General features: G+C 41.6%; 1 protein-coding gene across 8 annotated transcripts in view; it reads right to left on the minus strand.

Moving 5' to 3' along the window:
* The window catches only part of LOC306842841 (reelin-like), a 140707-nt gene that overhangs the window by 17932 nt on the left and 102973 nt on the right, over nt 1-19802 (minus strand). For 5 of the 8 annotated variants that reach the window (XR_013781786.1, XM_079373968.1, XM_079373970.1 and 2 more), the window contains exons 37-54: nt 17769-17853; nt 17471-17653; nt 16539-16707; nt 16233-16335; nt 15917-16143; nt 15611-15834; nt 13574-13724; nt 13229-13487; nt 11883-12132; nt 11630-11798; nt 10373-10513; nt 10121-10298; nt 7705-7898; nt 6930-7180; nt 5368-5522; nt 5026-5240; nt 4641-4818; nt 3870-4048 (exon numbers count right to left, since the gene is read on the minus strand). Coding sequence is in view for 6 of the 8 variants with exons in the window: in XM_079373968.1 (XP_079230094.1) it covers nt 3870-4048; nt 4641-4818; nt 5026-5240; nt 5368-5522; nt 6930-7180; nt 7705-7898; nt 10121-10298; nt 10373-10513; nt 11630-11798; nt 11883-12132; nt 13229-13487; nt 13574-13724; nt 15611-15834; nt 15917-16143; nt 16233-16335; nt 16539-16707; nt 17471-17653; nt 17769-17853 (3311 nt within the window). In the remaining 2 variants the exon portion in view is untranslated. Of the gene's footprint in view, nt 1-3523; nt 3593-3869; nt 4049-4640; nt 4819-5025; nt 5241-5367; nt 5523-6929; nt 7181-7704; nt 7899-10120; nt 10299-10372; nt 10514-11629; nt 11799-11882; nt 12133-13228; nt 13488-13573; nt 13725-15610; nt 15835-15916; nt 16144-16232; nt 16336-16538; nt 16708-17470; nt 17654-17768; nt 17854-19802 lie in introns of all 8 variants that reach the window. The other 3 variants (XM_079373969.1, XM_079373967.1, XR_013781787.1) reach the window with 2 other exon arrangements.

Raw genomic sequence — 19802 nt, forward strand, 5'->3', positions numbered from 1 at the left:
CTGTCGCAGATGGTACAGTCTTTGCCTGGTTTTCTTAACCTGTGTTTGGATGTGTGTAGTCCAAGTCAAGTTCTCGGAGATGTTTACACCGAGGTACTTGAAGTTACTCACCCTCTCCACAGGGGTCCCACTGATCATAAGAGGAGTGTAGGGCTGCTGCTGTCTCTTCCTAAAGTCCATGATCAGCTCTTTAGTTTTGCTCACATTCAGAGAGAGATAGTTGTCCTGGCACCATGATGTGAGTCTCTCTACCTCATCCAAGTATGCGGTCTCATCGTTGTTGGAGATGAGGCCCAGAACCACAGTATCATCAGCGAATTTGACAATAGATATGGAGCTGTGAGAGGACACGCAGTCATGCGTGTAGAGAGAGTAGAGCAGGGGACTCAGGACACAGCCCTGTGGGGCTCCTACATTCAGAGTGATGGAGTTTGAGGTGAACTGGCCAACTTTCACCACTTGAGGTCTGCCGGTGAGGAAGTCTTGAATCCAGTCACAGAGTGAGGAGTTTAGGCCGAGGTCTGTGAGTTTAGAAGCCAGCTTGATGGGGACTATAGTGTTGAAAGCTGAGCTATAGTCAATGAATAGCAGCCTTACATAATTCCCATTGTTTCTGTCCAAGTGTGTGAGGGAAGAGTGGAGGACGTGAGAGATGGCATCGTCCGTAGATCTGTTTGGGCGATAGGCAAACTGAAGGGGGTCCAAAGTATCAGGTATGGAGGAGCAGATGTGGCTCTTTACAAGTCTCTCAAAAACCTTCATGACTATAGATGTGAGGGCAACTGGGCGATAGTCATTCAGGCAAGAGGGTTTATTGTTCTTAGGCACAGGGATAATGATAGATTTTTTGAATGAGGTGGGGACCACGGAGGTAGCAAGGGACTCATTAAAGATAGATGTGAACAAACCAGCGAGCTGATCGGCGCAGGACCTCAGAACACGGCCGGTTATCCCATCAGGTCCGGCTGCTTTCCTGACGTTCACTTTCTTTAGCGCCCTCCGAACCTCATCCTCCGACACGGTGATTACAGGATCAGCGCTGCTCTGCCTGCTGCTTCCTGACGCGCTGGTCGGCAGAGACGCGCCGCCACTGTTGCAATCGAAGCGGCCGTAGAAGATGTTTAACTCGTCGGCCAGCAACGGATCTGCTCTCACCTCCGTGGAGGATTTGTTTCCAAAGGCACAGATGGTCCTCAGTCCCTGCCACATGCGTTGAGAGTCATTGAGCTGGAAATGAGACTCAATTCCCTCTTTGTATTGGTGTTTGGCGGCTCTTACTGCGCGTCGGAGAGCATAGCACGATGCTTTCTAAGCTCAGGACTGCTGAAAGGGTGTGGCGCAAATAAAAAAATCCCACTGACCTTAATGTGTATCAGTCACTCCTCTCTTTATTCTCTGCTAATATCTCCACTGCTAAAAGGACATACTATCATAACAAAATTAACAATTTGGCTAACTCTCGCATGCTCTTTAAAACATTTTCCTCACTCCTTTGTCCTCCCCCTCATTCATCAACTCTAACAGCTGACGACTTTGCCATGTTCTTCATTAATAAAACTAAAACCATCAGTGCACAATTTTCCACACCACAATCTGTCAAGCACATCTTACCAGCAAACATACACTTGTTCACATCCCTCTCTTCCCTCTCTGAGGCAGAAGTCTTCAAACTCATCCTTTGTAATCATCCTACTACTTGTCCGCTTGATCCTATTCCATCTCATCTCCTTCAAGCCATTTCTCCTGCAGTTGTACCTGCACTCACTCACATCATTAACACATCCCTTCACACTGGAGTTTTTCCCTCAGCATTTAGACAGGCTTGTATACTACTTAAGAAATCCACCCTCAACCCATCTCTTTCAGAGAACTACAGACCAGTTTCCCTTCTTCCTTTCATTGCAAAAACACTTGAACGAGCTGTGTTCAACCAAGTCTCTGCCTTTCTCACACAGAACAACCTCCTCGACAGCAACCAGTCTGGTTTAAGAAGTGGACATTCAACCAAGACTGCCTTGCTCTCAGTTGTTGAAGCCCTAAGACCGGCAAGAGCGGATTCCAAATCTTCAATACTTATCTTGCTGGATCTGTCCACTGCTTTTGACATGGTTAACCACCAGATCCTCCTGTCCACCCTATTGAGAAAGGGAATCTCAGGAACTGCACTCCAGTGGTTTGAGTCTTACCTCTAAGATAGGTCCTTCAAAGTATCTTGGAGAGGTGAGGTATCCGATTTGCAACATCTAACTACTGGGGTGCCTCAGGGCTCAGTTCTTGGACCACTTCTCTTCTCTGTCTACATGGCATCTCTAGGTTCTGTCATAGCCAGAAACCTTGGAGTTGTGATTGATGATCAGCTGACTTTCTCAGACCACATTGCTAAAACTGCCCGGTCCTGCAGATTTGCTTTATTCAACATCAAGAAGATCAGGCCCTTTCTTTCAGAACATGCTTCACAACTCCTTGTTCAAGCTCTTGTTCTGTCCAGACTTGACTATTGCAATGATCTCTTGGCAGGTCTTTCAGCCATTTCTATCAAACCTTTACAATTAATCCAGAATTAATTTTTAATGAGCAAAAAAGAATGCACATCACACCATCTTTTTTCTTTTTATTTATTATATAATTAAAAAAAAACTTTAAAAAATTGCTACGTGTACTGTGTTACGCTAACAGACTTGTTATAGCACTTGCATATCATTGCTCTTTTGTTGATTTTGATTGCTTCCATTCCCCTCATTTGTAAGTCGCTTTGGATAAAAGCGTCCACTAAATGACTAAATTGAAATGTAAATATGACGATACTCACAGATTTGGGCAGCCTTAAGAATAGCATTTAATTAGAATAGGGATGTTCATTTTGCTTATTTCTCCTAACTGACAACCGACACTCGTTTACTATCCGTGTCGCCCTATAGCGCCATTTTGGAGAGTACCACAAAGTATGCGTGTGCTTTGATCTGAACGTAAACAAAGTATGTGTCAACGTGCGTGGTGCTGCTGACAGAACAAAATGGCGCTATAGGGTGACCTATAGGGTGACACGGAGGAGATGAATTGTTGAATAAAGTTGTTATTTTTGTTTTCTTTGCGCAGTATTCTTGTAGCTTCATAAAATTCAGATTGAACCACTGATGTCGAATGGAATACTTTGCTGATGTTTTTGGTATCTTTCTGGGCCTTGATCGTGTAAGGACCCTTGCTGTCTATGGAAGATCAGAAAGCTCTTGGAAATTCATCAAAAATATCTTAACTTGTGTTCCGAAGATGAACGATGGGTTTACGGGTTTGGAACGACATGATGGTGAGTAATTAAAGACACAATTTTTTTTTTTGTTGAGGGAACTATCCCTTTAAGGGTTAGGGTTCTCTCTAAGGCCTGCAGAATAAAGGGGCGGTCACACTGCACTTTTCGTTCCATTGTCTTCCATTCATATGTATGCGAATGCATCAGACTGGAAACTCTTTGCGAAAAGTTTCGCATTTCACTACGTTCAAAAGTTCAAGCTTGGTGAACTCTGACCTGCAAATTCGCATCATGTGAAGCCAAGTGACCAACAGCAGAACGATACGTCACAGCATGACCTCGTAACTGAATTAAAAGAACATAAATTTAAAACTGCAGCGTTGTGGGAAATTGGAATAGATTGTATATTTTTACATTTTAGATGTATTATAATTTGTTATGTGTTGAATTTAAGTTTTTAAAAAGACCCTGCATGTCATATCACAACCGTTACAGCATACTCAAAGTCTAGTGTGACCGCGGCTTAAAGGCCTTTGATGTCTGTGAGACCGTGAAGGGTTTGACATACAGTATTGGTGTGTGCGTGGCAGAACTTAGAAAGGAAAATGCTCAGTGTAGTTACTTCGCCCCACGCAGGTCCAGATCACTAGTGACCGCCTGTCTGGCCTCTGCACCATTGAAGTACAAAGCCGTTCCCTCCACCAGCACCCTGCAGTCGGTACAGGGGTATCCACCTTCCAGCATCTGCCACTGCGGCCCGCGAGCCCCGTCCCAGTCAAAGCGCTCCTTCAGAGACGCCTGCTGGGGACACAAGGAAAGCCTGATGTTTGCGGAGCTAGCGTTCACATGTGTGTAGTGTTGTCAAAAGTACCGACTGTCATACCATTTGGTACTGATGTTTTAAAAACGTCAATTTCCTGCGAAGATCTGAGCGCCATTGAGCTGATTCTTAAACAGCGCTGATTTGTCATTGTGTTCACTCGCTCTAGAGATACATCTGTGATTGGCTACAATGATCATCGATTCACGCTCTCCACCGAACGGAACGCTCACACAGAAACACACGGGAGTGTTAGAGAGTCGCATTTATCAGCAGAACCATCTATGTGCAGATATATTAGAGATCTGCTGATAGATGCGGCTTTCAAACGCTTCTGTGTGTTTCTGTGTAAGCACTCCGCTTGGTGAAGAGCGTGAAGCCATGATCATTGTTGCCAATCACAGTCGTATATGTTGAACACTATGGCCAATCAACAGTGTTTAAGAATCTGCTCAACAGCGCTCAAATCTTAGCGGGAATGGGCGTTTTTAAAATTTCAGTACCAAATCGTACCGAAGTCGGTATTTTTGACAACACTACACATCTGCTGTGTGGCACTGGGCTATGGTTTACCTTCAGCATGGTGCTGGCGTAGCAGTTGGGTCCAGTGAAGCCCGGGTCACAGAGGCAGTGCTGGTCCAGACAGTCTCCATGACCTCCACAGTGGTTTTCACAAGCAGGTCCGATGTAGAAGTTCTCCACCGCCCACTGTGTATCTGAATGCCCCTGATAGAAGCGGAAGCGCACCGTTCTGTGAACGACACCGGAATATCCATCACTCACCTGAAAATAACAGAGACCTCTCTTCCCTACATGTGCAAAAAATACTTTTCAAAGCAAATAAAACTGATTTATTCCCCTGTCTGAACAAATCACATCTCCTTGAGAAATAACTCTAGCATTGGAAGAACTCAGCAACTGAGCAATGTTCTAAAAAGCAGTGGCTGCGATATCTCACGTGTCTGCGAGACTGTCTGGTAGAGGATAAAGAGCTCGCTTCCAGCCATCGGCCGGGAAGAACACAGACGGCTGCGACACCTGCCCAGCACAGCGAGGATCTGCAGGTAAACACTGAGGTACCAGGTACTTCCAGGTCACACCAAAGTTCATGGAGTACTGAACGTGAACCTGCCTCTCTGCAGGCTTCTCCGGCACACTGCAGCCAACCGCAATCTGACAAACAACACACAAATTATCCATCTGTGCACACAAATAATTACAATTATGACTACAACCCTCCATAGAAACTGATGCCTAAACAAATGAGTGATTGATGAAGAGTATGCGTGCATCAATTTACCTTGAACTGCATGACCCAGCCTTTGGCAGGAACTATGTCATGTGTGACGGCATAAACTTCCTGTCCATCCGTGTTGCCACACACCATGACGCCATCTGGAGAGTTGCAGAAATGCTTCACAGAGCAATCTTCAGAAAATAGCCAGTGATCGCTCACTGAAATGAAAGAAATTCAGATTAATATAGAAAAGAAGTGAGTAAGTATGAGTTGCAGTGATCCTGTGCCTTTGACTGATGGGAGGTTTGCACTGCACATGTAAAACTAATTTAGAAAGACAAACATCCACATAAATATTTACTACAACACAATAGTTTGATGGCTTGATCAAAATAATAATAATAAAAAAAATTATCAAACATGCACTGACTGTACAATTAGTTAATTCCCCCACTAAGACCCATTTCTCAATATGTAGGTACATTTTTCAGAACTCTTCAAACAGAGTGAGCACAACAGCATCTACAGTCAAACCAAAAATTAATCAAACACCAGATATAATTTTTGATCATTTTTACTAGTGGGTGCAGGACACTATAGTTCATTCACTATAGTATAATTCATCAAGTGAGGATAGCAAAATAAAGTAAACTGTGACATATTATACCCAAAATTATTTAGACACTTTGAGCTGACCATGTTTTGCTTAAGTGTTTTTTCTTTAATTGCTAATGCAAATCTTTTTACACCACAGACTGAACAAAATGAAGCATTGCTTGGTGATTGGTTGAGCTAAATTGGTTTTATCTAATTGTGTTCTAAAATATAACATCTGACAGCTATTCAACCCAATTCATTACATACCTTTCTATCAAAGTTATCTGACAATATCAAGATCAATTTGTTCTGACACAGTTTAATTCTGAGTTCTCATATTTTATTACCATTTTCTAAACTATAGCGAATAACCTGTGATATAATGAGAGAAATGTTCAAAGTGTCTGAATAAATTTTGGTTTGACTGTATGGGGCTAAACCGTGACTATTTCCATTGCTTTGGCACTAAATTCATTCAGTTAATGAACCTCTCAAATTACATTCAAAAATAATGTAAATAAAAAAAAATGAAATAGTTCAATAAATGAAATCAAAAACATTATATGTAGCTGAACACCAACAGTGTTAGAATTTCAATTTCATTACCATCTGTATAAAAGGGGAAACTTTTGTTGATCCCTCATAAGGTGTGTGTGTGTGTGTGTGTGTGTGTATAAATCTCTAGTACCGATGGTCTCCTTGTGGATGGTGGATGAGCCGCTGTGTCGTGTGTGTGTGTGTGTATGTGTGTATGTCTGTGTGTCTGTGTGCACAGGTTTTTGTGACATAAATGTGTATAATGACACAGGTATTACACAGGTATTACAAGATGAAGGTGACTTTTCAGGACATTGACCCATGTCCCCACTTTTCAAAACGCTTATAAAGCATACAGAGTGAGTTTTTTTTGGGAAAGTAGAAATGCACAGTCTCCTGTGAGGGCTAAGTTTAGGTGTAGGGCAATAGCACAAAAACCATTACACCTATGGGATGTGTGTGTGTGTGTGTCTGTAGATGTGATCTCGTACCGATGGTCTCCTCGTGGATGGTGGATGAGCCGCTGTGTCGTGTGTGTGTGCCGTCAGCCGGTGCTCTCTCATGGCTGGGCAGCGCTGCTCCTCCAAATGTGTCTGAGATCTGAGCGTGAGCATCTGAGCCGGAGATCAGCACATTATCCAGAGCCCAGTCACTCCGATCGGCCCCGTCATGCTGCGGCTGCCACCAGCGGATCCGGACGCCCACCGTCCGCGCAGCAGGGGGCAGCAGAACATTCACAAACCTACAGGAGAAAACCTTTCCAGTTACAGTGTGAATGCACTACACTCCAACCAGAGGACCTTTAATACATTACATTTAAAAAGGTTGCCACTCGACTGTTTTAACACGGAAAAGACTAGAAAAGTTCTACCCTTCTATTATTTTGAAAAGCAGTGTAAGGAACAGTGCATGTAAGGATAAGTATTTCAAGCAGTTCTACGCTGCACTGTTGTCTCATGACATTATTATGTTACATGTTTAATTGAGTGAGAGGACTCCCCAGCATATGCTGGTTAGGTATGTTTTGAAGCATGGCAGCTGGTTTGAGCTGGTCATGTGCTGGTCCTAAGCAACTAGCTCCTGCTCAAAACATACCTAACCAGTTTTTTTCAACAGGGTCCAGTTACTCGACATCTGCAGAGAGATGCGCTGTATGCATGCAGAGCTGGATAATGTGCATGGAGCACAAGGTCGATCTTGGAATGTAAGAATGGTTATTGGAATGGTTCAAATCAAGAAGATGACAGTTGTAGCAGAGAGACTCACTCAGGCTTGCTGTACTGATCGTAGAAGATCTCAGTCAGCAGATTCCAGCTGATCCCCGCGTTCACACTGAACTCCAGCAGAACACCCTGATTTCGATTGCTGGGTGCGATCATACAGCCATACATGAAATAGAACTGGATGAATTCAGCACTGGTCAGATTCAAATCCACCGTCACCAGCTGACGAGAGCAGCTCTGGCCATTGGACAAACAACAGCAATGACACATGACACTCCGATTCATTCAAAACTACCATCGCTTACAAACAGCACGGTAGCAATATTGTCATGTACACTGAAACATTATTACAACAGACAGGTAGGTGGTGTAACATTTGGACCAATCAGACACAAATATTTATTATATTTAACAAATAATCTCTTATGCCCCCTCACCTAACCAAAAGGCCAACTATGAGGGTCTGTGGACCCTTCCCCCCGAAATGTATCTAACACCTAAGAAGGCAGAATATGTCTCTGGTTCCATGGCAACCCATCTGATAACACTGTTTTTATTGCTCAAAGGAATGCGGGAACTCACTTCTTTGCCTCTTAGGAAAGACACATTACACCATAAAAATTGACTCTTCTCTACTTAATTCATAGAAAATCCTTCTTTGAATGAACACACATATCTTTAGGCCATTGTGTATATTATTACTGTTCTTGTATATGTTTTTGTGTATTGTACACTGTTTTCTGCATGCTTATGATAGATCACTAGTTAATATCACTTTAGCTGCATCACGTTTAGTCTCTATCAATTCGACTTCAGATGATCTAATTGAGAGTGAATATTACATGTCGATACCTATGCAACATATTAGTTTCCTAAGAATCTTTAGAAGTTTGTGCATTAACCCAGCTGAATTACCTATGCAAATTACCATGTTACCAAATTACCAAAGAATCGTAAAACTTTCCCTCCAAAAATCCAGGACTCCACTGGGTATTTGACATCCCAGAGGTGTGACCTCTATAGCAGATAAAGCTCCCACTTCAGAGATGCCCAAGAGTCTGCGGTTTTGTTAGATCCTAAGATGTGATCTAGAACTTTTTCTGACCCTCTAAGTTTTTGTGCCAGGCCTTTGCGGCCTTGTCTTTCCATTCAACCAAGCTCCTTGGACCTCAGCATGATCTCTTTCTTCGCTCTTTTCCATTCAAAACTTGGAAGAACATTTCTACCTGAGAACATTTTTGGAATTCATCACTCTTCAACCCGGAAGTCCAAAACTTTGAAACCATTAAGACTTTCATCAGAGACTGCATTCCGGACACTCGACCCGACCAAAGGCAGTGCAAGTATAACATTTAACTAAACGAAACAGAGGTTTAGTATAAGTTATAAACCCCATTATAAATGGTGCTGATGGTTTTACTCAGGTGGTTAAATGACTTTCTCCATAACTGCATTCTCTGGTTTTCCTGATGGCTTCATCCATCAATTATCATTTAGCCTTTCCCCATGTATGAGTGATTGTACGTATGTATGTTTGTTTGTTCATATGTTAGACTAGTTTGCGTTAGTGTTTAGTTAATAAACGTGTACACAAATTACATGAGTTTCTGGTTCTGCCTTGCAAATGAATGGTCCCTTTATGATTTTGACCCTTGCTACAATGCTCTAATGCATTAATAGGAAAGTATTTTCTGTGGCCAAGGAAATACCTTTTCTTAGAGTTGATACAAACATACACTGAATGTTCGCTGGACGGACAGATCAGTCGATGGCAATTTAATTCTGCGACCGTTATTACTGTCAGCCGATATAAATAATTGTAAATTAATTATAATTAATCGTAATTATTTATATAGAATTCCCTTCTGAGCTTATAAATTGTTACAGTGGATAGAAAGCTAGACAGAGACAGATTTTCTTAAAAAAAAAAAAAATCATGGAAAGGTTTTGCTGAATAAACTCATGATTTTTGAGATGGAGTTTGCTTAGAGGCAGTTGAGAGGCAGCTACCTGCAGAAAGATTTCACGGTCTGATGAAAGTAAAATTGAGCTTTTGTGCCTCATTCTTAAGCTTACATTGCGGTGAGAACAGCATCCCTACGGTGAAAGACAGCAGGGATGGGAAACTCATAAACAGAGAATGAAAAATAGATGGGCAAACGATAAAAAAAAGCCTTAGAGGAAAATAAAGTTGCAATCCTAAGACTCCTGGGACACAGTCTTCAGGAAAATAAGCTCTTTGCCAACGGTCATCCTCAGTATTAACTCTGAGAGCTGGAATACTTATGAATTTGTTTATTTTGTTTCTACTTTTCATCTACCGTTAGTAAACTGCCATATTTTTCTGACTTCATGATATTATGATTTCATGCTGCAATAGTGTCATTTAAGGACTGCGAATCACTGAATGTGAGAAACTCCTCAAACTGAAACAGAGACTGAAGGACGGACGGTATTACCCCGCTGAAGTGCAGCGCTGATCCTGAGGCCACAGCTCCACAGACGCTGCTGATCTTGCCGCCGGTCAGCAGGTGCCAGTGATTGAGCGCCGGAGCTCGACTGAAACTGTCCTTGAGCTGAGCGGGCAGAGAGAGCAGAGGCTCATCGCAGAACTCGCCGCCCCACTCAGGGTCACATCTGAAAGACAAGAGCCGTGAGGAACAGGAAAAACTTGCAGCAGGCATTACGTGGTGAACATGAGAGTGACTTACACACAGGAGCTCTGTCTGCAGCGGCCGCGGCCAGAGCACATCTCAGGACAGCCGTCACCGATGTACAGGTTATCCAGAGCCCACGTCTGCTGCTTATCGAATGGCGCTGGCTGGAACCAGCGGAAACGTGTGGCCGTGGACCTGAGCGTTTGACACAAAAGACAACTAAATACCATTCAATTCTTAGAAGTCACTATACCACAGGCTGTTTAATGCTTGATTCTGATTGGTTGATGGATATTGTAATGTGTACAATTATTTTCCAGGAAACGTGCAGCTATGAAGTAGCTCCCGGTCTGTTACACTTCCAAATCACTTCACCATATAATTTCAGTTACTTCAAAGGTCCTTACAGCCTAGCAAAACAACCAAAAAAGAACCAAAGACACTTAACAAAGCAAATAAATATGACCAAAAAAGTGTTAAAAATAGGGCTGCACGATTAATTGAATGCGATATTCAAGCGCATCTTGTCAGTGAAGCCGGTTCTGTGATCAGCAGTAAATCTCATCACCTGCTTTCAGATGTAGCAGCATTTACTTCACAGGGCCGTAGTTCACTGACAAGCTGTGCAAAAAAAAAAATTATATCACAGATGATATAATTTCACATTATGTAATCGAAGAAATTGTTCTGCGATAATGACAGCTGTTTGCGTAGCTTCTCAGTGAACTACGGCTCTGTGTAGTAAATGCTGCTCCATCTGAAAGCACGTGAAAATACCAGATTTAATAAAGTTTTTACTCCAAACTCACTTCTTTGTCAGCGCTACCCTGCAAATGAATTTTTCAGTAATATAGTTAGCAACTGAAAGGTTAAATGACATTGCAGAGTATGGAGGTGGTAACGTTGCTGTTCTTGAAGTAGATGAACTTACAGTTTCGCTATTAGTTTACGCTGCTGCCAAACACCATAGAGAGATGTTACTAACTCTACAATGACGCACTGAATTTAGAAACGGAGGCTTGGGATGAGATGCATATGAAATGAATACTATCTGAACAATGTCTTGAGGGGTTGTAACAGTGGTATAAGTAGAATAATTGACTCCAGTCCTTTGAATTATTAAAAAATAATGCACACCTGAGGTGTAACATCATTACCACCTCTGCATTATTTTTCAATAATTCTATGCCTTGTTAATTATTCCTTACTTGATTTATATGCTGGTGTCAAGTCAAGTCTTTATACAATACAGATTCTCGAGAATCCAGCTTTACAGTGTTAAACAGGAAACTATTGTGGATGGGTTCTTACCTGGCATAGGGTGGAATGGGTAATGTAACTCTGCCCCACTTGTTGTAAGTATCTGACACCAGTATTCTCTGCAGTGTGTATGCAGAACAGTCTGGACTTGTGGGTAAACAATCCCTGACCAGCGGCAGCCATGTGAGACCCAGATCCAAAGAGTACGCCAGCTCCACCGCTGCAGACAAATGATCAGCGGTCAGAGGAAAGCCCTTTTATTCATGACACAGACAGAAGCGCACACTCGTGTCAGGGGACGTACTGTAGCAGGAGGTGGTGACGGAGCAAGAGGCAGAGAAATCAAACTGGATGAAGGCATCTGGGCCCAGACTGATGTCGGTGGTGATGCCGTAGCGCGTGTTTGACTTCTCGATGAAGGCGAATGCTTCACCGTCAGAGCCGCACACCGGCATCCGCGTGCCACCGGGGTGCAGCAGCCAAGAGCGTCCATTTGTGGAGGAGAAGTCATCCTCCAGCGGCCCCCAACCGCTGGCACTGCCGCCCACAACCAACTGCACACACACACAAACCAATCACAAAGATCACATATCCACTCTACGTACAGATCCAAAACCAGCCAAAATGTATATGTTCACTGGCTGTATAAACAGTGCCTTGCAAAACCATTCAGACTCCTGGCCAGTGTTTTCCAAAAGCATTGTAAGCCTAAGTAATTCGTAGAACCATTAGCTGAGGATGCTTTTGAGAAATGCAGCCTGAATTTTACTGGATTTAAAATCTTTAGTTATAATATTTTTATTTGAAACGGCTGAAACTGTACCTGACCGGGTAGAATGCATGTTTGCAATGCATGTTAAAATCAGATGGAAACGTAAAGCATCTTGGCTGACCACTTGTGATTGGACCACTAAGAACTCATCTTAATTCCAGATGTAAACAGGGTTAGTGAGACGTGCAAAAGATACTGCAAGATAATCTCTTCCAGAAGAAACAGTCCTGAAACTTTCAGTGGGACGTTGATCTTAAACACGAATGGACTGGACTGACTCAAACATGTCCCAGTGTGGCCCAGTCCACAGCCAGTGGCATTCATGCGCCTAACCTGAACAACCTGGATCAAATCTACTGATGAAATCTATGAAAATAGCAACTGAATGATATATGAAGCTAGTATGTACTTACCGTACCCAGTCGTCACTCCTAGATTATCATTTTGTGATATAAAACACTTTCAGAATAAAAATAACTGTTAACACTTCATTTAAATTATCCATTTTAGACAATCTGCGACCTATAAGTAACTTTGCAAGAACATGTCAATTTATTCTACTAACCCTAACCCAACAGTCTACTAATACTCTAATGAGGGTTAGTTGACATGTAGTTGCAAAGTTACTTCTAGTTAGTAGAGTGTTTAAAGTAAACTATCAAAATAAAGAATAATCAAATAATGAGCTCTGAGTTTCAGTGGAGTTAAAATATCAGCTTACATAACAGCTTTAATAATGTAGTAAAATGGAAAAAATGCTTAATGGTTTTGAATTGCCTTTGCAAGGCACTGTTTTTAAAATGTTTATGATATTTAATACTGTGTTAATGAGTGTATTGCAGTAATGTCACACGTGTCTTGGCGTAGCAGCTCTTTACTTTATCAATAACCCAGGGGCTGTGGAAGTGTCCGTTCTCAGACGGCTGCCACCAGCGCAGGCGTGTGGCTGAGGTTCGCGCTCGGAGAGGGATCTCCAGGGCCACCAGGTGAGCCTGGTTACTGCCGTTGCTGTAGAGGAACTCCTGCAGAAGAGCCCAGTTCAGCCCTCCATCCACAGAGAACTGCAGGAGCACCGGCTGGGAGCGCGGGTCAGGTGCTGCTTTACCGCAGCCCAGTCTCAGGAAGAACTGGATAAACCTGATCGGGACACACACATCTCCAACATTACTAATGGTGTGAAGGACATTTTTTACGGTGAACCATCTGGTGTGTTTGTGGAATACCTAGCATTAGACAGGTCCAGGTCTAATGTCTCCAGCATTCGCAAACCGTCCTCACTGAAGAACAGGTGGTTCCCGCTGGTGGTGATGCCGCACTTTCTGGAAGGCTTTCCTCCACTCATCAACTTGAAATGTTCAGACTCCAAAACCCCACCTGTGTGACACAATCAATAAAATGGACAATTTTTATATACAAACAAATCCCAAAGAATCTGCTCTAGTCAATCAGCATGAAGATACTTCCTGTTTACTGTACGGTTACAAAACACAGAATAAAGAGTAACACACAACAAGCAGCTCAACATAGCGGAAAAAACAGATAAATAAATAAGCAGTAGAAACTATATTGCACAATCACGTGTGCAATATATATTGCACCAACAAGCTTACTTGAGAGCAGGGCTAGGGAGCCCAATGCTGCAGAAAGAGAAAACTAAACGTTTTGCTGCTTCTTGTGTCAAAGTAGTTTCTTATGATAAAAATCTTGGAAGAGCCAGCTGTTATTCATTTTCAATCTTTAAGACGCAATGTTAAAGTGACTAAAGACCACACACGTCTGCTGGAGGGCCAAGAGCATCCTAAGATTCAAAACAACTGAGAACCACTCACATCATTTTCCAGTAAATTACTTTATATTAATCCCAATTCATTGATAACATAGAAGGCAAATTCATCTTAGGCTGGAAGAAGCATGTTCTGCTATCCCAGTACAAGCAGCTCGTTGGTAGTTTGACCTCCTGAAGAGTGATTTAATCACAATTATTTCAATATTATTATTTCTGCTTGTGTTATTTTTCTTTAAGATAAATGACACTAGCTTTGATATTTTGTATCTCATGCAATGGCTATCACCCTAGTGAAAAATAAATATACTAAAATGAAAATTAAATGTATTTAAATTTGAAATACATTTATTGCATGCTAAGTATACTTTAAATATTTACACATTTATATACTTTATTTCCACTGCTTACACACATTCAAAAACTTTGCCTCTTTTTTTCAAAACTTTACACACAAATCCAAGAATTGCACACAAAATGCAAAATGCCTCACATCTCTTGCAAAATGAAGCACTGCATTCAAAATATCACATATCAAACACATCTCAAAAGCAAACATTTGCAAACACCTTTGCCATAATATTAATTCCTGATAGATTTTTGTGTGTTACATAGAGAATTGTGTGTTGTGTTTAGCAAAAAGTGTTTTATGAATTTGAAAACTGAGTCAAAGTCTGAGAATTAGTGTCTGGTTTTGCAGATTTGGTGTGTGTTTCTGCTGTTTGAGAGTCAGCTTTCAGAAACTGTGTGACAAAAAAAGATTTTGTGTGTAAAAAGTTAAAACAAAAACTGTAATAAATATACCCTGCAATTGTAACTGGTATACTTAAAGTCTGCTAAATTGGAACTACTAATTTTGTACTTAATGCACTTTAATTGTGCTGAAGTAGTGCTGTCGTCCAACTAAAGATATACCCAAGTATATTTGATTGAGCTAAAGTAGAACTATTGCAAGTATACTTGATACTTACTACATTGGTGGTGATTGAGGAGAGACCCCCCCCCCATGATTGTAAAGCACTTTGGGTGTACAGCAATACACAATAAAGCACTATATAAATGCATCATTCATTCATTCATTCATTCATTCATTCATATACTTCAGGTAAACTTTTAATACCTTGCATGTAAAGACTGATGTTATTCAAAGACCATACAATACTCATCAATAGTGACATTAAAATACATTTTAGGATTAATATTAAGAAATGTGCATTGTGCACAATAGTACTCCAAAAAAAGTTTAATTATATTTTTTATATCAGTATAAGTCTTAAGTGATATGCCAGTAGATATGTTAGTAGATTTGAACTATGAAATGTATTTTAAATACATTACTTTTTTCTAGAGCAGACATTTTCAGTGTGACTTAAGAGTCCAAATTCTTTTTGCAGCCACTACAATGTTAGAAATATCATGACTATGAAATATCATGTCAGATAACAACATAGTGTAAAACATCTGTTTGCTTCTGTACCTTCGAAATCCTCCTTCAGGAAATCCGGGTTTGGCACATCTGGAACGGAGCAGTCAGGACCAGAGAAGCCCGGATCACAGCTGCAGTGAGTGCCACGCACACACACGCCATGGCCATTACACATGTTCTGGCACTGAGGGCCGATGTAAACGCTGTCCAGGGCCCATGTGGCTGGAGCCGTGCCACCTGAATAAAATCCCTGATACCAGCGGAACCTCACTGAGCTGCAGAGCACAGAAACACCGTCACACACCCAACACACAACAATGAAGCGCAAAAACACACAAGCAAGTGCCTCTCGCTGACCCGCACAACCGCAGCTTGCCGAACTGGATAATTTCTCTTCTCCAGCCCTGCGTGGTGCCGGGATAGTAGACACTGGCTGGGTGGAGCTCAGTGGAGCAGAGAGAGCTGAGTCTGGGCCCTCCGGCACACAGAGGAACCAGTAGATGCCATGTGGCTCCAAAATCTCGAGAAAACTCCAGACGGACAGGGTTCAAGGAAGAGCTTTCCGTTGTGCAGCCCACATTAATCTAGAACAGGAATCATACAGTAGCTAATGACATTCCTTATCCCAACTTACAGTTCTGAAGATGCCAACATGTATCGTGCAAAGCCCTACCTCGAACTGGATGACGGTGTTCTCATTGACATCAATATCTCTGGTGGTGATGGAGTGCTCACCCAGCTCACTGGACATGAACACCATGGCTGAGTCCTCTTCACTGCAAACACAGTGAGACTAAGATGATGCCATCGCTCTCTCTCAACACTGAGAACATGCAGAATCCTGTTGAGTTTGGATGACAGAAGCTGGGCTGATACTGCTTAAATCCAGAGGCATGAGCTGACTATGGTTTATATCCTCGGACATTGGTGTACTGTACATTGTGTGCTGATATGAGCTGAACGCTATGCAAATACTCACAGTGCTGCCCTCTGATATGGGCAGTAGAATCCAGTGTTTCCTCCAGGATAAAACAGCCAGTTCCCCTCCTGAGGACCTCCCTCAAAACTGTCTAATATAACTGGCAAGCTATTGATGGTGTTGCCATCTATGATCAGGTCATCAATCACCCACACCTCTTCTTTCTTCCCTGCGGGTTTGAAAAATGACAAGTGTAACAATTATAGCAATGACAAAAAGACATATAAGCGCTTTGATAAAATACTCTTTTAAAGGTGCTATACTAAATAAAATGTATTATATATGCTCTGTTAGACACTGATTAGAACAAGAGCATCGTGTCACTTGCTTGCCCATGTTTGAGGCATTTATACGAGATCAGGCTTTGGAATCAAATGCACATTTGATTGTCATCTTAAGGCTGAAATACACAACGTGACTTTTAAAACACTGGGCATCATATACTTGCCAACTTTGTAAACAGTTACAGAGGAAACTGAGCATCATAAAATACCAGACTTACGTACCTTGCCGCATGGATACGTGCAACACATTAAAACAATAAGCCTTCCAAAATCAGCTCAAAATATAAAACATGTTTGATTGCCAACTGGATGGAACCAGAGTCTGAAGCTCAAAGAATCGGAGTCTGTGACTATCATACACTACGCAATGTTCTATGAAATCTATCAACTCAAATCTGCACACTGGATTTGACTTTCAGCTTCTAGCATCGACTCCTCCAGGCTGTAAATTGGTGCAAAAATCTGGGCAAATGTTGTATAATGTATTCCAGCCTTTACGCATTAAAGTTCTTCTCATAGAGCCAATTATCCTGTTATGGTTCTCACTTTCAATGATGGAAAAACAGAAACTCATCTCGATATACTAGTGATGTATTTGTAATTGAGTGAGGTGAATGTGGGTAAGTTTGATTGACTGTGTTTTCTTACCACTGTTGTACGGCTGCCACAATCTGAAGCGCGTAGCGTTCGTCTGTGCGCTGGGAGGCAAAGACATGTGAACAAACAGCGTGTCTGTGGAAGTGGGGAAATAAAACTCGTCTATAAGCAGCCAGCTGATCCCTCCATTCACCGAGTACTGCAACAGCACGGAGTGAGAGCGCTCAGGTACGCCTGCGAGTAAAACACACAGAAAAGAATGTGCTTACAACCAATGCATTCATTCCCATCAGCTAACAGAAGACAAGCAGAAAAGTTGGAGATACAACACGCTTCACGTCAGACTCACCCTTCGTTATGAACTTGAATGAAAACTGGATGTACATGGTGTTTGTGCAGTCCAGATCTGCAGAGACTAGCATACGCAGCCCTTCCTGCAGGAACACAGCAGATATCCAGACAAAGTCAGGAAAATAGAGAAAACTGCTTTCTTTTCATTTACTCATAAAACTCCATTACAGAAAAGTTCTATGAAAGTTTATTATGCAGTTATACTTGCAAAACCAACGTATAATTACATGAAATGTTAACACTATTTCGATAGCCCACTTTAGACATTCTATCTTTCTTTCTTTCTTTCTTTCTTTCCTTCTTTCTTTCTTTATAAAGCACTTCCACACAACTACCGGTTGATCCAAAGTGCTGTACTATACTACTGTACTGTGCTACATTTACATTTAGTCATTTAACAGACGCTTTTATCCAAAGCGACTTACAACTAAAAAAAAAAAACTAATTAGAAACCACAAAACACAATATAACAATACAATTGACATGGCTAGATAAAAGCTATTGAAAAAATATGTTTTTAAGCAGGTATTTAAATATTTGCAAAGAGGGCGCAGCTCTAACAGAAGCTGGTGATTTGTTCCATAGACTAGGGCTGGCAACAGCGACGGCTCGACCACCTCTGCAATGGAACCTCAATCTAGGAACAGAGAGGAGACCAAGATTACTGGATCCTAGGGACCTATTTGGTTTATGAATAGAGATTGCCTTAGAGAGATATTGTTACGATTACCAGCTGGAGTGCCCATGAGCTCCACAAGAGGGCACTCCCCTCCAGACTTTTCTCACATTCTCACACACTACATTCCCTATAACCCTTTGCCCGGACTTGTCACCAGTTGCAATCACCTGTATCTCATCTCCTCATCAGTCTCATACTATAAGAATGGCACACACACACTCCTTCCATGTTTCCTAGTTTCCGTGTTCCTAAGTTTTGCCTTTCTCGTGTTTTGATCCATGGACTGTTACCCTGTTTTTGATTGACCGCTGCCTGCCCTGACTATTGCCTGTCTTGTTGGATTACTCTTTTGCCTGTGCCTTGGATGTGATTGTTTGATGATGTCTTACCCTGCCTGTCGTGACTACACTCTTTTAATAAAGCCTGCAATTGTATCCCCACTTTGTTGTCATGATGCCTCCTACGTTACAGATATGATGGTGCTCGATTATGAAGACATTTAAAGACAAAAATTTAAATTTTAAAAACAATTCTAAATTTGACTGGGAACCAATTTAGCAAAATAAGAATGGGCGAGATGTGATCGAATCTTCGTCTGCCTGTCAGCATCTTTGCAGCAGCATTTTGGACCATCTGTAAACGCATTATAGAGGACTGACTTATACCATAGTATAGTGAATTACAGTAATCTAAACGAGATAAAACAAACAAGTGAATAATCTGTTCAAACTGTTTTACAGAGAGTAAAGATTTGATTTTAGATAAACACTGTAACTGAAAGAAACTTGATTTGACCACTGCACTAATTTGTTTCTCAAAACCAATGTTGCCATCAAAAAGAACACCAAGATTTTTAGCACAGGGTGTAAAGTAGGAAGACAGATGGCCAAAATGAAGGACACAGATTTCACATGACTTTAAACCAAATAAAATAATTTCGGTTTTGTTCTCGTTTAACACTAAAAGATTCTGCTTTGACCATATTTGTAATTCGTTTAGACAATCCAACAGAGGTCCTAAGAATTCTTTACTTTCCACATACAGCTGGAAGGACACTCCATGTTTCTCAAAGATAGCACCCATCGGGAGCATAAATATAGAAAATAAAACTGGGGCAAGAATTGAGCCCTGTGGGACCCCACAAGCAAGTGGGCGCGGGGACGAACTATGTTGGCCAATAGAAACACTAAAACTTCTCTTTGTTAAAAAAGTCTATTTACTATAATTTTGCAACTCTTTCAACTCTCTTTAAAGTAAAGCTCTCTTTAAAGTATTATCAGACTGTTAGGTTAGAGTTAGTAAAATAAGTTGAAATATACTTGCAAAGAGACTTTCATAGTCAGTAGAATGTCC

Source organism: Barbus barbus (assembly GCF_936440315.1).
Source record: "Barbus barbus genome assembly, chromosome: 23".
Lineage (NCBI taxonomy): Eukaryota > Metazoa > Chordata > Actinopteri > Cypriniformes > Cyprinidae > Barbus > Barbus barbus.